The sequence below is a fragment of the Triturus cristatus genome, chromosome 11 (genome assembly GCF_964204655.1).
Source record: "Triturus cristatus chromosome 11, aTriCri1.1, whole genome shotgun sequence".
NCBI classification, from domain to species: domain Eukaryota; kingdom Metazoa; phylum Chordata; class Amphibia; order Caudata; family Salamandridae; genus Triturus; species Triturus cristatus.
In genome coordinates, this window is record NC_140594.1 from 848,558,847 (window position 1) to 848,574,507 (window position 15,661).

At 46.0% G+C, this 15,661-nt stretch overlaps 1 protein-coding gene across 5 annotated transcripts in view; it reads left to right on the forward strand.

Annotated features, from left to right (window-relative positions):
• The window catches only part of UGGT1 (UDP-glucose glycoprotein glucosyltransferase 1), an 827,334-nt gene that overhangs the window by 133,605 nt on the left and 678,068 nt on the right, over window positions 1-15,661 (forward strand). For all 5 annotated transcript variants that reach the window (XM_085634645.1, XM_085634646.1, XM_085634643.1 and 2 more), the window contains 2 exons: window positions 11,911-12,010; window positions 12,399-12,459. In XM_085634645.1, the coding sequence (XP_085490771.1) occupies window positions 11,911-12,010; window positions 12,399-12,459 (161 nt within the window). The remainder of the gene's footprint in view (window positions 1-11,910; window positions 12,011-12,398; window positions 12,460-15,661) is intronic.

Below are 15,661 nucleotides of genomic sequence, written 5' to 3' on the forward strand. Positions count from 1 at the left end.
GCAATGAGCAAGGGACTCACGTCTGAGCATACCCTCCCACACTGAGTGTGGATAAAATCGATTTGGGAAAAAAGGGGGTGGTGATGGACAGAGTTTCTGAATGATGCAGAATACTCTTACCAAGTCAAGAGATCATGGTTTTAATCCATCACCGTTTTTTAGCTCACTGCACCATCCCAGCTCAGAACCTGGCTACATGCAAATTAGTCTGTACCTGTCCCAGTGCGAGACATGGCTTGGCAGTTCGGGCTGGACTGTTCCCATGAGGCACAGGGTCAAGACTGATTTGCATATGGCCATGTCTAAACTGGGGTGGTGTAGTGGGCAAAAGAACGATGGATTTAACCCAGATCTCTTGACTGGGGGAGAATGTCTGCATTGTCAGCATTCCGTCCATCATTTGTTTGTTGTAATACTCATTAACCACCTGCAGATGCGTCGCCCAGTAGTAGAGTTTCAAATTGGGCAAAGCAATGTCCCCTTTGTATGGGCCTCGCATGAGTGTCCAATGCAATCCTATGGCAAACTTAGTCACACAGCAATGTCCTAGTAGTTGAATGTGTTGCCCGAAGAAAAGTGAAAAAAAAAAACCTCCAGGATATTGTACGGTGTATTTTGCATGGCATAGAAGAATTTAGGTAATTAGATCATTTTGTAGAGAGCTGCTGTACTCATGAGGGACAACTGCAGCTTCCTCCACCTGGCCATATCCTCTCTGTAGCAACCTAGTAACCCCTCCAGATCTTAAACCTAAACGTCGCTAGGTTCTTGAGTAATTAAGATGCCCAAGTACTGAAAACCAGACCCTGACCACTCCAGGAGGAAATAACAATCTTAGGCGAATACGCCACTGACTTAGGCCAATTTTTATTTGTTCTGGAGTAGATCACAAAGACATTGAGGGGAATAAATTGCAGTGGGTCAGCCAGGTATAACAGGCCGTCACCATAAAGAGAGATCCCATCCTCCCAATCTAAGTCCTAACGCAGGCCCCACAGCAGGGTATCCCTCTTGACCCATTCCGCTAGGGGCTCAATGGCCAAGGCAAATAACAGGAGTGATAGGGAACATCTCTGCCTAGTACCCCATTTCAGCTGAAATTCCCTTGACAATGTCCCATTAACATTCACTCTAGTGAAAGGTGCTGTGTACAGCTGGTGAACCCACGCCAGAAACGCCATCCCAATCTTTTACAGAATGAATAATTTTCTGGATTCACATGCTGGGCATTATTCTTCCATCTAGTGGTTGGATCCAAAATTGTTCTGTTTTATTTAATTTTTTTGTGGGCATCTCTGACCACCATTTGCTGGTATCTCCATCCTCTTTGTGACGTCAAACGTCGCACTGGAAGTTCCTGTGTGTAGTCGCCACATTTTAATTTTTTTTTCTGTCTGGTACCAGCCACGTGGTCAGAGAATGAAGGCAGGTGTAGGACATGGAAAACACTCTTTAAATTCTCCCCCAACTGTCACCACAATTTCTCCCAGAGAGACCTCCATGAGATCTCTGACCGAAGGTCAGCCGAAACGGAAAGAGCCACGCGGACCTCGACCGAGGGATACCGATGGAGGCAAGACACCTTCGCCGATACCATCCGCTCAAGAGGGAGTGAGCGAGAAGCCCATGTTTTCGAAAACGGTAGACCTGTCAACGCCAAGGAAGTGGCTGTTGCTCGACGCCGAACTGGAAGCTCTTTAAGTTGAATGCAAGAAAAAAGGCTCGAGGCCGATATGGCTGCCCTCCTGCAAACGAAAGGGCTCGACTCCTTGGGGGAATTTAGTTTTTCTGCCAAGCCGACAACTGAGCCCGAAGATGACTAGTCTGCTTTGGAGGCCCCAGCAACTCCAGAACCTCATTAAGAGGAGAAGGAACAGTTCTACTAACTCTAGGAGGCCGATCTCTTTGCCAAATGCCCAGAAGCGGTAGATAACTACTCTTCTAGGCTATCTACACCAGACGACCTATTCCTCTACAACAGCCTCATTAAAAGCGCAGCTGAGACACAAGGGGTCTATTTAAAGGAGTCGAAAGTAAATTCATGCTTTCTCCTGGAAACTTTAATGCCCTCGCACACTGGGAACCTATATTTACCTATTCTCCCCAGCAAATTAGACCACGGGAAGGAGGCATTCCGGCAACCAGCCACTGCAAGGGCTGTAATTTCCAGAGTGGAGAAGAAATATAAACCATCTACTCAAGATTCTAAATACATCCCGGGGAAACATTCCTGCAAACTCAATTATTTCAACCTCCAGGAACAACGCTCCTACATCCACAGGTCTACCACCTGAGAAGGAAAGTAGGAGACTTGACATAGTTGGAAAGAAAATGGAGAGGGAGGCAGCAACTCGATGGAGGATTGCCACCTTCAACGCCCTCTTGAATAGGTAAGGATACAGGCCTAGAAAAATCCAGTCCCCCCACCCACAATGTCGAGTGAGATTTTATCAGGTCGAGTTATTTTTAGCATTTACTTGTCCTTGCTGGCTAGTTAAGTTAAACTGGAAAGAACCGGTCTTCTGTTCATTCAGAAAGTGAATAAGCAATGACTCCTTTAAATCTTGTTTTTGTTGTGACACATTGGTTCAAGGACAGAGGTTAAAAGTCAGTTTGTCTTTTTACTAATTGTTGCTCATCTGTTCCTGAAAAATGGTGCTTTCTTTTTTCCTCTAATTACAATTAGTGCTTTTTGTCAAGTGAGTTGTCTGACAATAATTGTGAAACAATAGACTGTAAAAATGTCAGTTTTTTTTCTAACACAGCATTTAAACAGCTTGTAAATGAATAGTCCAATTATTTCAAAATATATCAGGAATTATGAAATTACTTATTTTGCAATTCAGAAGTGTGAATCAAAGATTTACATAGGAGCAAAACAAATCAGAACATTTTACTTGGTGATGCACAAATGACCAATACTTGCAGATGCTCAATTTCCCGACATTGTACACTATATAGTTTTAAACCACGTGTCAGTGGAAAATTCAGTAGGCATTTCAATGTAAAATCTGCTGATTACAAATGACCGTGTGCTGCTGCTTTAGGCTTTAGTTATGTATTTATTAAAAGTGACAGTTTTTAAACATGAGTTGAGAAACAGTCCTGCCTCTGCACTGATGACAATGCGGTTAATGAACAGAGGCAAGTCAGCGGTCATGTGTATCCTGTATGTGGCTATATTTGTATTATATATGAAGCAAAAGTTTAGTCTATTTAATCAAACGAGTATACTGTACAGCAGACATGCTGAAATCGCATATTTGAAGGTGCTCTCATTTGTGATAAAGAAGAAAATGGCATCTCAGTGCAAAATACTTGCCCAGGATCACATCATTTCAAACCAGTTTATGGGTCAAGAGCATTATAATTTGGTCGAGTAGATTAAGTCACTAGGCCTACAGGTCTAGTAACATTTTTAGAGGCCTGGGACATCAACAATGGGACGAGATGGAGTCTCTCATGCAACACCTCCCAGAGGAGAAAAAAGAGAGCCAAGGAAGTTACACAAGAGGGGAGAAACATTGCTAATACCTGCCTAAAGTCAGCCTTCGATGCAGCAGACACCGCCAGCAGGCAGATGTGCACCGGAACAACACTAAGAAGGCACGCCTGGCTCCGAGTGTTAAGATTCAATTCAGAGGTACAAGCGACAATAATTTACATGCTGTTCACATGAGGCGCCCAGTTCGGACAGGCGGTGGATGAGTCCCTTCAACAATTGAAGGACAACGAGATGGCAAAGGCAATGGAGCCAGTACAATTCAGGAGTTCCTTAAGGAGAGTAGGAACAATATCTCAAAAGCCCACAGGCAGATCGCCCTTCACATCTGGCCAACTAAAGCAGCAACCATAGGCATCTCACGCCATGCACCAAAACACATCCCAGCAGTGGCAACACCCTGCAAGGCAGTCCCATTCCTGACTAGGAAGGGGAAGAGCCCAAGCTCCCAGGTGGGGGAGGAACAACAAGCAAGGGACTTGTGCAACACCACACAACACCACAAAACACCAGTGGGAGGCAGAATAGGAAATTACCCACAGGAGTGGGAATAAAATCACCTCAGACAGTTGGCTTTTGAACATAACACGTCACGGATACTGCATAGAACTACTCACAGACCCACCACAAACCTCCCCACCCGCCCAAACCAAAATGATTTTGAGGTCAAGGGATCATACAGCTGAGGAAAGAAGTCAAAGAACTCTTAGAAATGGTACCAATAAAGGAAGCTATTCACCTCCTTTCCTAATCCAGAAACAAGATCTAACCCAGAGATCAATCCTAGACCTTAGATTCCTAAACCAATTCATTCGTACAAAATGCTTCAAGAAGAAAACCTTTCAAGATGACGACACTCCAAGAAGAAATAATACTCCTAAGAAAAGGGGGTTATATAGCCACCTTGGATCTAAAAGACGCTTACTATAAACCAAAAGACAGAGAATACTTTAGATTTGTATTGGACAAAGTGCATTATCAATTTAGAGCGCTACCATTCAGCATAAAGTGAGCCCCAAGGGTCTTCAGAAAATGCCTCGTAGCAGCACATCTAAGAGGACTAGGAATTCCTGTCTAGCCGTACTTGAGCACTTGGCTAATAGAGGCACAATCGCAAGAAAATGCTACCAAGATACTTAGACAGTGATCACCACACTACAACACATGGGTTTCAGAATAAACCACAGGAAGTCATCACCAAAACCAGAACAGAAAAAGGTGTTTCTGAGAGCAACTGGAAACTCAAGGAAAGAACGAGCATATCCAGTCCTAAGGGGAGTAAAAGTGTTAATAGAGCAGACTCGCCTCTACCTGAGCGGTCAATTTCTGACAGTGAGGGCTGTCACGAAACTGATGGTTATGATGGCATCATTCATACCACTCATTACGTGCAAGATTACACATGCGTCCCATCCAGGAATGGATCTGCAACAAATGGTCGCAAGCCACCGGGGAGGATCTAGTGGTTGTCACAGCAAAAGTTCAAAAGGAGATACAATGGTGGAAATCCTAAAACGTGGCCTTAGGGAGATCATTCAAGACGCCAACTCCAACGAGGACCATTACAACTGATGCAACCCACGAGGGTTGGAGAGCACACAGACAAACTGAAAGTGCAGGCACATTGGAACAGCACAGATACACGCACACACATCAATTACATAGAAATGAACACCGTTTTTCTAGCCCTGAGGGCTTTCTAATCCCACATAACAGGCCAAACTGTACTAATCCGAACGGACAACACAACGGCCATGTTTTGCTGCGTGACTCCTTTTCTGGATTCACATGCTGTGCATTATTCCGCCATCTAGTGGTTTGGTCTGGAATTGCCTTTTTTCTTGTTTTGGTCTCTGTCGAACACCATTTGGTGCCAGCTACTTCCCCTGTGTGACGTCAAATGGTATCTTGAGGCCGACGTGCATGGTAGCCATCTTCAGATTCTTTTTTCCGCCATTGGGTCTGGAAGCAAGACTGGAAGGTCCGAAGATTTATCCCCAAAAACGTGTCGTAACCAGGGACAAGAGTAGCACTCTGACGACGACACCACAGAGGACCTCGTCGGTCCACAAATGGCGATATAGGGGACATGGAAAACACCCCTTTCAAGTTTTGTCCCAAGTGCCACCACAAGTACGCTCAACGCGATCCACACGCCGTCTGCATCCTCTCTGCCCAAGGATCATCAAGACAAGGACTGTGAGGCCTGTGCAGCATTCCTGTCAAACACCGAGAAGCCGCTGAAACCAAAGATGTCGCAGACCGCAAAGAAGACATCCCTCAAAGACCTGAGTTTCTCCAACGATGAGATAGAGCGACGCACAAGGGATAGCACGTAGAAATTCTAGAAGGGGGCTCTGAATAAACCCACGTCCACCAGAAGGTGAGCGAAACAACTTACCTCTCCAAGTGGTGGTCGCTCCCAGAAGACCTTCGTCCCCAAGCCTGCAGTGTTTGCAAACTGGAGAATCCCCATTGAAAGTAACAGGGCACCTGAAGACAAAACAGCACCCTGCACCCGTCCGCCTTAGTGCTGCTGAGGATGTACCTTTGGTGCTAACTTGAACCCCAATTTGCCCTGAGCTTAAGTCGAGCAGCTTGGCTTCCACAACATTGTGGCCTGCTCGTAAGCAGCCACCAACCTGAGGCCCTCTATCCCCCATTGGATAACATTGGGCCTCAAGACTCGGCACCCGTCCGCTTAGTGCCACTGAGGGTGCTTTGAGAGTGCCTCCTCGACCCTGGGGGACCTTTGAGTCTAACCCCAGAAACCGAACTCTCACAACAAAGTACTTACCACTTGACCGATAAAACTATTTCCTCCGATAGGATAACATTGACTGTTTTCTATGAAAACGTTTCTAAGTGTGGAGTTGGAAAATCTATAAAAGTCTCTAAAACTGTATCCAAATAACCAAAACGGTTTTACCTAACTGTTTACAGGAAATGTCCCAGTGTAGTATCCAGGTATACTACACTGTGTAAGAAAAGTAATCTGCAAAGTGCTTTTCCTGACCTGCTATTGAAAAGTCATTACAAAGTATATGTACAGTATTTTAAAGTATGGAGGAAAATTAGGTTATCGGTTTGCAGGTAATTAAACAATATTTGGATTTGATTTCTGGGGTTAGAACAAGGGTTCCCCCAGGGTCAAGGATGCACTCAAAAAGCACCCTCTGCGGCACCAGGGCGGCCGGGTGCAGAGTGCTGAGGCCCAATGTTATCCAATGGGGGATAGGGGGGTCTCCGGTTCATGGCTGCTCACGAGTGCACCACTTGGATCTTTGGAGCAAAGCTTCTAGGGTTTAGTTTAGTGCAAAGGGGGTTCCACGATAGCACACAAAGTGCACCCACAGCAGCACTGGGGCGGGTGCGTGCAGGGTGCTGGATAGATGTCAGGAGCCCTGTTGGTTTCAATGGGGAAGCTCCGGTCAGAACAAACACTGCAGGCTCGGGCACAAAGATCTTCTGGAGGCGACCACTAGTTGGAGAGGTAAGTTGGGATGCAGGGACACTGTCGGTTGGGCCACCCATGACCGTGGGGCATCGTGTGCTGGGATGTTTTTTGGTGTTGTTTTTTCCTTAGCGGTTGGTGGGGGGGGGGGGGTGTTATGGTGGTGTCCTCCAGATAGGGGCTGCAGGCATCATCTGGAGACTTGAGGCAGATCAAGGATTGCCAGATCCCAGGTCAGGATCGCAGTGAAGACCTCCTCGTGGTGTTGGGCCACTCAAACCTGGGCCATGTGCGTCTGGTGCAGAGTGGTGCAGACTCGCAGATTTTGTTTGCAGCCAGAGTCTGTTGGTGAGCAAATCTGGTGTTCACGGGAGACTGGTTGGAGAAGGCAGGGCAGGTACTCTGGGTTTTGGGGGGCTGCTGGCTGCAGGACACACCCGGGTTTCGCTGGAGCAGGTCGGGACAGTCCGGTAGGGCTGGGGCCAAGTCATTTGGTGTCCTCCTCCTTCTTCCATCAGCACAGCTCTTCGGTCCTTCTTCTTGTATCTTGTCTGAGGAGGCAAGGTTCAGGGTTGCCCCTAAATACTAAATTTAGGGGCTTTTCAGGTAGGTAAAGGTTGGGACCTATGGGTCCCTTCCTTGGGGTGGGTACACTCCCTATTATGCCACCCTCCAGTGGGAGAGTGGGGGACATAAGCCTCACTCTGGTTGACTGGGTCCTTCCAGTTGGCTGGGTCCCTCCATCTTCAAAATGGCAGGGACTGAGAGTTGTGCCTTGCCTCCCCCACCTGAGGGGTGGGGTTGGCAACGGTGGGCACACCTCTCCTCCTATCTTGGTTTTCCTGCCGATTCTCCCACCCAAAGTGGGTGTCAGAACAGGTGGGGCCCAGTTACTGGGAGCAGCAAATGGCTGGGTCAGCTAATAAAGGTGGCAAGCATTTGAAGCTTCCCCTTCGAAGACCCTGCCTGTGCTGAAGGAGGAGGCTTGGCACCTCAGCCCAGGATGTGCTTTGTTTCTGGACCCCGAGAGTGGGAAGCTCTCGACCCAGGGGTCCAGTAACAAGTTTGGGGGTGGCAGGTGGCGAGCAGCGAGTCGGCCAGGACACTAGCGTTTGGTCGTTGATTAGGGGGCATTCCTAAGATGCACTCGGAGTGCATTTTAAATTAAACCCACAATGATGCCAGTGTGGAATTTAATGTGCTGAGAAGTTTGATATCAAACTTCCCAGATTTCAGTAAAGCCATTATGCTGCTGTGGAGTTCGTAATGACAAACTCCCAGAGCAAATTCTCTTTATGGCTTTATTGCACTTACAATGTCTAAGAATGGACTTAGGCACTGTAGGGGTACAGGGCTCATGCACCTGTACCCTCACCAGTTGTATAGCGCACCCAGCTAGAGGGGTGGCTTACCTATGCCATAGGCAGTGGATTGTAGGTATAGCACACAGGGATGTGTGCTATGTCGACTCTTCACTTCGATCTGCACCAGAGCAAGCAGTCTGCAATGGCAGTGTGTGTGTATTAGGGTACAGGGCCACTAAAGGGGGGGCACAATATGTGGTGCAGAGGAATTCCCTTGTCACAGGGCCCTTGGTGTACCCATGGTACCTTTTGCAAGAGTCTTAAATGTGGCCAGAGAGTCGTGAACTGGGTGTGCAACAGTACAGTTTTAGGGAAAGAACGTAGGCCATGTGTACCTGGTTGGCAGGAACCCAGGGCACAGTTAGTCAAAGAGCATCAACATCGGGCAAAAAGTGGTGGGCAACCATGCAAAAAGGGACACTTTCCTACTGATAGCCACTACAGCACTGAAATCCACGCCAGAGCCCTTCACATTGACACTGGAGGAGGACTCAATACCAATATCAGAGTCAGACTCTGAGCCGAACACATCTCCCCCCTCAACTGAGGTTGCATCCCTAATACTCCTTGATGCACCTAGTCCCTGGGCAATCTGATTCAGATAGAACAATGCCTTTACCACTGAGTCACTCCCCAGCATTGCATCAACTTTTGGCTCTACTCTGACCAAAGTCAACCTGCATTCGGTGATGGTTGGGACGATTTACTCCTGCATTCCGATGACTATAACCTTTATATGGATTTAAAGGAGGACAGTCAGTTGGACACTTGCCCAGATACTTGGTCCACTCCCAAACTCCCCTCCACCTCCGTCCCAGGCCATCAATGCAAGTTCGTTCTTCCTTTGCTGTGGAGATACGATGCACATATTCAAGATATTGCAACTGATTTTTGGGTCTCCCTAGTTCAAATCATCCAGGATCGCTATGATGCGGTGAAGTACGTCATACAGACTGGACACTAGTGACTACTTGGGCAGAGCAGTTGGAACTAGCATGGTGCTTCAGCATCCTGCATGGATGAGGTTCACAAGCTTCTCTGGAGACATGCAGGCATCCCTTACAGATTTGTTTTTAGACATCTTGCATGTTTGGCAAGAATATTCATTCTGCCCAGAAATGTTTTAAAGAGAGCCAGGTCATGACTTGGCATTTTCCTTAGTGGTTTCATCCCTTTTGGAGCTGCTGTAGAGGTTTTGGCTTTCCTGTGGTGCTAATACCCACTGCCCTCACAACAGGCACGCCTGTACTTTCAGAGCCGCGGATCAAATGGACAATGACCTGGCACCAGGGACAACAATCTTCGCTGTAGTATCCCTCTGGTGGCACATGGCCACCATGTGGGAGGCAGGATCAGACATTTCCTCCAAGGGTAGCAAAATATATCCTCCTACAGATGGGTCTTTCAGATCGTTCAATGGGGATATGGCCTCCCATTTATTTATGGTCCGACGCATCTTCCACCCACATCAAAGCGTTTTTCAGAGGAGCACCGGTCTATCTTGTTCAAGATGTGCAGGTTCTTTTGGAAAAAAGAGCAAGAGAAAGGGTTTGATGCTGAAAATAGGGACAGGCTCTTAGTCTCTATTTCGTTGTGTCGAAGAAGGATGGAGACCTTCTCCCTATTTTTAGTTCTCCACACTGATTGCCTTTTGCGGAAGAACTAATTCTAGATTCTCATCTTGGCCCAGGTTCTGGATCCAGGCGATGGGATGGTGGCTTTGTTCACACAGGATATCTATTTCAGGGTAGACCACAAGCATTTTCAATTTGCCATCCCGAGAGCAAAATGTGTATTTATTAATTTATTTGTCTGATTCTATTGATGTAATATTAGCTGAATAATGTACTTTTATTCATTTTTTTAAAACTTTGTGTTTTTATTATTTATTTGTTAAATCAAGTAAAGCTTATTTGAGGATGATGAGTTTGCTTGCTCCACTTTGGCCTCACCAGTGTTCCTCAGGTCTTCAATAAAGTGATGGCACACACATTGAGAGTTTGGGGATTCCAGTTGTACCCTACTTGGACGACTGGCTGTTGAAGGCAGGCTCGCCACAGTCAGTCGAAAACCACCTCCAGATGATGGCAAACTTCCTGACATTGTTAGGGTTTTCGATAAACAAGCTGTTAGTCTCACATACAACACTTTTGTAGTCTTCTACAGTAGGATCCTAAGTGTCAGTGGGTCCTACACCAAAGAAACCTATCAGATGTCATCAAGTTTCTAAAGGAGACTGCAAAATATATTAAGTAGTGGCTCCTTAACAGCAATTGGATTGGCGGAAGATCCCTCGCCTTACTCCACCCAGAGCTGACGGTGGCGATTGATGCATTGCTGCTGTGCTGGGAAAATCATCTGGAGGAGGTGGGGATAATAGGATTAGGGTCTCTGCCAGAGACCCGACTCTAAATCAACCTGTTGGAGCTGCAAACCGTTTGCCTAATGCTGAAAGCCTTCCAACCATCAAATTAAGGTTGATTTAGGTTCTCATGAACAACAGCACCGCCATTTTATGCTGCAACAAGCAGGGTGGTGTGGAATTCTGAATCCTGTGCCAAGAGGGTTTGTCTCTGGAGCGGACTGGAGCGGACTGGAGCATCAGGACATTTCCCTGGTCATGAACCACCTGGTGGGATCTTTGAATGATAGGATAGACCAAGTCAGCTGGCAACACCTGGCAGATCATCAATGGAGGTTATATCCCAAGGTGGAGTAGGGCATCTTACAACATTGGGGAGTACCCCGGCTATGTCATTTCGCACTGTTGAAAGTGCAGTGTCCCATATTTTGTGCGCTGGAGTGTCCGAGAAGTCTCTGAGATGCATTCCAGGAAGAATGGAGCACAGAACTCCTGTATGCTCTTCTACCAATGCAGACCCTGCCCCTACTTCTGAAGAAGCTTAGAAATTTCCGGGCTCAAGTCATCCTAGTGGCTCCCAATTGGGCTAGGAGTGTGTGGTACCCGGAACCTCTGGGCATGAGCATCTGTCCTCGGATACGTCTCCCCTTCGGGAGGGTTCTGCACCCAAACCAGTGCAATCTACACCTCCATGCCTGGAGATTGAGTGAGAGATTCTTCCTCGCAGAGTTGTGGCAGTCATCCTTGCTGTCAGGCATCCCTCTACAAAGTCCATCTTTGCCGGGCCTTTTGACAAATTTGTGGCCTGGTGAAGACTCACAATATAGAATCCTTAATGGCCAAACAATTGGGTTGTTCATTTTATCTTTTGCCTAGAAAAGACTTGCAGTGGGCACCATCAAGGGGTATTTGTCAGCTCTTTCGAAGGGGTATTTGTCAGCTCTTTCGCTTCTGTGCATTTGCTGGGTCAGCCAGCCTCGTTTAAGTCACCTGTTGTGATAAGGTTTAAAAAAGATCTGACACGTAGTCCACAAGCCCCCCCCCCCCCCCCAAATGTGTATATTGTGTAATCTCTGATAGCTGTATTTAGATCTCCTACTAATTTAAAATGAAAGCTGGTTTAAAATGCACTGCTGGTTTCACTGTGAACATGATATTATGTGTTAATAATCAATAGTGAGAGCCTTTAATTTAAAATTGAATATATTGTTTTGGATTCTTGTTTCAGATCTCAGTTACCAGACTGCTGCCCGTATCCTGTCTGCTCCAAATTCTGAAGCACTAATGGTTATGAAAGACCTCAGCCAGAATTTTCCCACCAAAGCCAGGTAAAAGCATGTCTGTTTATTAGTAAAGCGGGTATCTGACATTGGTAGCAACAACCAGCACACCAGAATTTGGAAGTAAGCATCTGCTCTCAGTTTCATGAATGATTGGTACCCAGATTTCACCTTCCTTAAGCAGAACAACTAGCCTATATTTGCAAATCCTGTTCAGGCTAAAGAGTAATCGAAGACATCCAATGAAAACCACCTGTGTCAAATACAAATGTTTGTTATAGTAAATAATTGCATCAAACCTGTGATCTTTCAGTAGCTGATTGCCAATTCAAGTCGGTTGTTTGTTCAAAAGTTCTCTATCTGATCTGGTGCTGCAGCACAGTTAACCAGCCATTGTGTGACTTGTGTAAATTATTGTATACTTTACTCCACCTAGGGGATTGAGCCGGACTGTTGTTAACCAAGAGCTCCGAATGGAAGTGGAAGAAAACCAAAAGGTAATTGTCATATACAGACACCAATGTAATAGACACAGTCCTATGATTTGCCAATATCTTTGAAGAAAGTCCCTATCAGTGAGAAATCTGAATTAACGCCATAGAGAACATTTGATTCTAAAGCCGTAAATACAGTCTGACTTAGTTGCAAGTGTAAGTCCCTAGGAGACAGCTATAAAATAACTGGGTGTATTGTTTTAGCGTACATCTTTTTTTGTTTCTATTTGACTTCATACACAGTAAGAGTTAATGTCTTCAAAATGAGGACTGATTGTGTCTCAATTCAATTAAATGGTGAACAACCATTGAATGATGCCGGTCCTAGTGCCAGCTCCCCCTGCGCCAGTTCTGTCCAGCTTGCCTGGATTTCTCTACCTTCAGCTGCCTCTCTATCTGCTGCCCTCTGTTTGTGCTGCCTCTGCTCATTTCTTGTTCTGTTTTGACTTTTATTCTTGTTTTTCTGCCCTCAGTTTTGCCTTTTCTGCTCATTTTACTGCCCTTTTTTTCCCCTTTCTGCTCGTTTTTCTGCCCTCTGTAATTCCTTTTCTGCTAGTTTTTCTACCTTATTTTTGGCCTTTTCTGCTCGTTTTCTGCCCTCTTTTTTTGCCTTTTCCGATTGCTCGTTTTTCTACCCTTCTTTTGCCTGTTTCTGCTAGTTTCATCTCTTTCTGCTCTACAAATGCTGATTGATTGATGCTTGAGCTGTCTTTCACACCATAGACCTTGTTTCTCTGCTGGAATGAACGGTAATGGTTGCTTGGGCATCTGGACAGGCCATGCAGTGATTTTGTTAGTGTTTTTTCTGATGCATGCTTCTAACCACAGATTCTTCACCTTTAGTATATTCACCATGTGCCAGATTGGATCTGGCAATTTTCACAGCAGTGCTTCCCGCGTGCTGCTAGTAGATGCCGTGCAGCTCTATGTTGCCCCAGAAGTTACAGAACGGAACCGCATATAAGCACCTCCCTTGCACTTCAAAGTCCGTTCCTTTCTTTCCACACCTTTGAATGAGGATACAGAGCTCCACTCCCTTTTTCATTGATTGATGAATTCTTTCAAATACTTTTTCAAGTGGGCAAGTGAACGGTGTCCCCACCGAAGGCTACAGGGTTCAATGTTCTCCCATGAATCCAAAGGCAATTTGAGACCGTGAAGTGAAGCTGTACGCTGCCAAAACAGTGAACGATGTCACAGGCTTCGCGTAAGTTCTACTCCAAGTCAAAGTTATGGACCTATTCCAGGTCTCGTGGCTGATCTATATGGTCAAAGCTGTCTGGTAAGGTGAAGCTCAAGTCGAAAAAGAAACCTAAAAGGCTGCTGCAAGACTTTTTTTTTTTTTTTTTTTTTTTTTTACTTTTCATTTCGAGTAAATTTAAAAATCTGGCATCATGAAATAGCAATTCCGGCACAGGCAAGACAATACAGACAAATGGAAGATACGTCGCAAATATGTGACTTGCAGGCTGTAGGTCTGGCCAAATATTGAGTTCAGGGGTGTATATATGACTATAATCACGGGCACCGCCAACAGAGACATAAATGTTTGTTACACAGTCACCAGGGAATGCCCATGTACAGCGTGCTTTTATATAGCGGCCGCATCTGTAACAGGAGAGTTTTATTTGCATAGCACAACCCTCTGCCGACTACAAGCATATTAAGTCTCAGGCAGCATTATTTGAGTGTGGCTATGGCGCAGTACTTATTCTTCAACATCATCCAACTTTTCATGCGCCTCTCCCAGATTCTAGATGCATGCTAGGTATTCCTGATGTGGGCCCCAGATATCTCTTGGGAGCCTGTGTGGCGGCATAAGGTCGCGATAGGCATCCTATGTGGTATTACATTAGGTCAGGCTGGTGAGACCCTCCTACACTGTAGGCAGGGTACCTGGCTGATGCAAAACGTGACCCTATCGCTCCACTCTGTCCAAAATGAAGTTGGGAGGGTGTCAAGGTTTCAATTGATCTCGCTCCCAACCCCCCCGCCCTCGAAGATCCAGCTCCACAACTGGTCCCACTATGTCCCGAATTTCAAAGGGCTATATGTTATGCTGCAACAGTTCGCAGCCTGTAAAGAGGCCATGCTGCTTATTTTTCATACTCCTGCAGCTCGATCTGGTACACCTTTAGGCCCAAAGGATCCACAGGACATTCCTGTTTTTTCCCACAACCTCATTCAGTTGCGGAACAGGCTCTCCATACTTCGGATGTAAAATAAGCTCTCGTACTACGTTGTCCGAACTAAACTATTTAGGAATACAAAACAAGTTATTTTTACTTTCTCCAACCCCCACAAAGAGAAAGCTGTATCCAAGTCAGCATTGCCAGATGGATAGTTGAATGCATCCAGACATGCTATTTTAATGCTATGAGGATTCTGCCCACTCCTCTTAGAGCACCCACTACTCTGAAGAAAGGAGCCTCTATGGCCTTCCTCCGGAAAATCCCCATAGCTGATATATGTAAAGCAGCTACTTGGTCCACACCACACACTTTCACAAAAAATTACTGTGTGGATGTTTTAGCCCGCCAACAAGCTGATGTTGGGCAGCAGTTCACTGTGCACTATTCCAGTCTGGTGCAACACCCACAGGCTAGCCACCGCTTTTGAGAGGGCTACTTTACAGTCTATGCACAGCATGTGTATCTACAGCCACACATACCTTGAACGGAAATGTTACTTACCCTGTATGCATTTGTTCGTGCATTTAACGCTGTAGATTCATGTGCGCTCACCCTCCTCCCCGGACGCATGTGACCGTTGCAATGTCTGTTACTATCTATTTTTCCTCTAATGCATGGACTAGTCTCTATATATCGCTTCACATTCCAATCTCATCCGCTGTGCGAGAAAACAATCTAGCAATGGAGTTGATGACCATGCGCATTGTCACTAGAAGAGGAGTCTCAGTACCCCGTGACTCAAAATACTTTTTTATAGAAAAACAACTTACTCACATCCAGGCCCAGCACTAGATCGCAGGAGTGTGCACAAGTAGGAACCAGGAATTTAGCTGCAACTGTCTCCCCACTTTTTGCCCCCTTTTTGACTACTAAATGCTGGTTTTCACCTCCGACAGTGCACTTATGGCCTGCTAACCTGACCTCTGTGCCAGTGCTCTTTCCCCAAAACAAGTTAGTCTAATTGTAACCCAATTGGCAAGGACTTAAGCACCCCTATTAGTCTCTAGTTTATG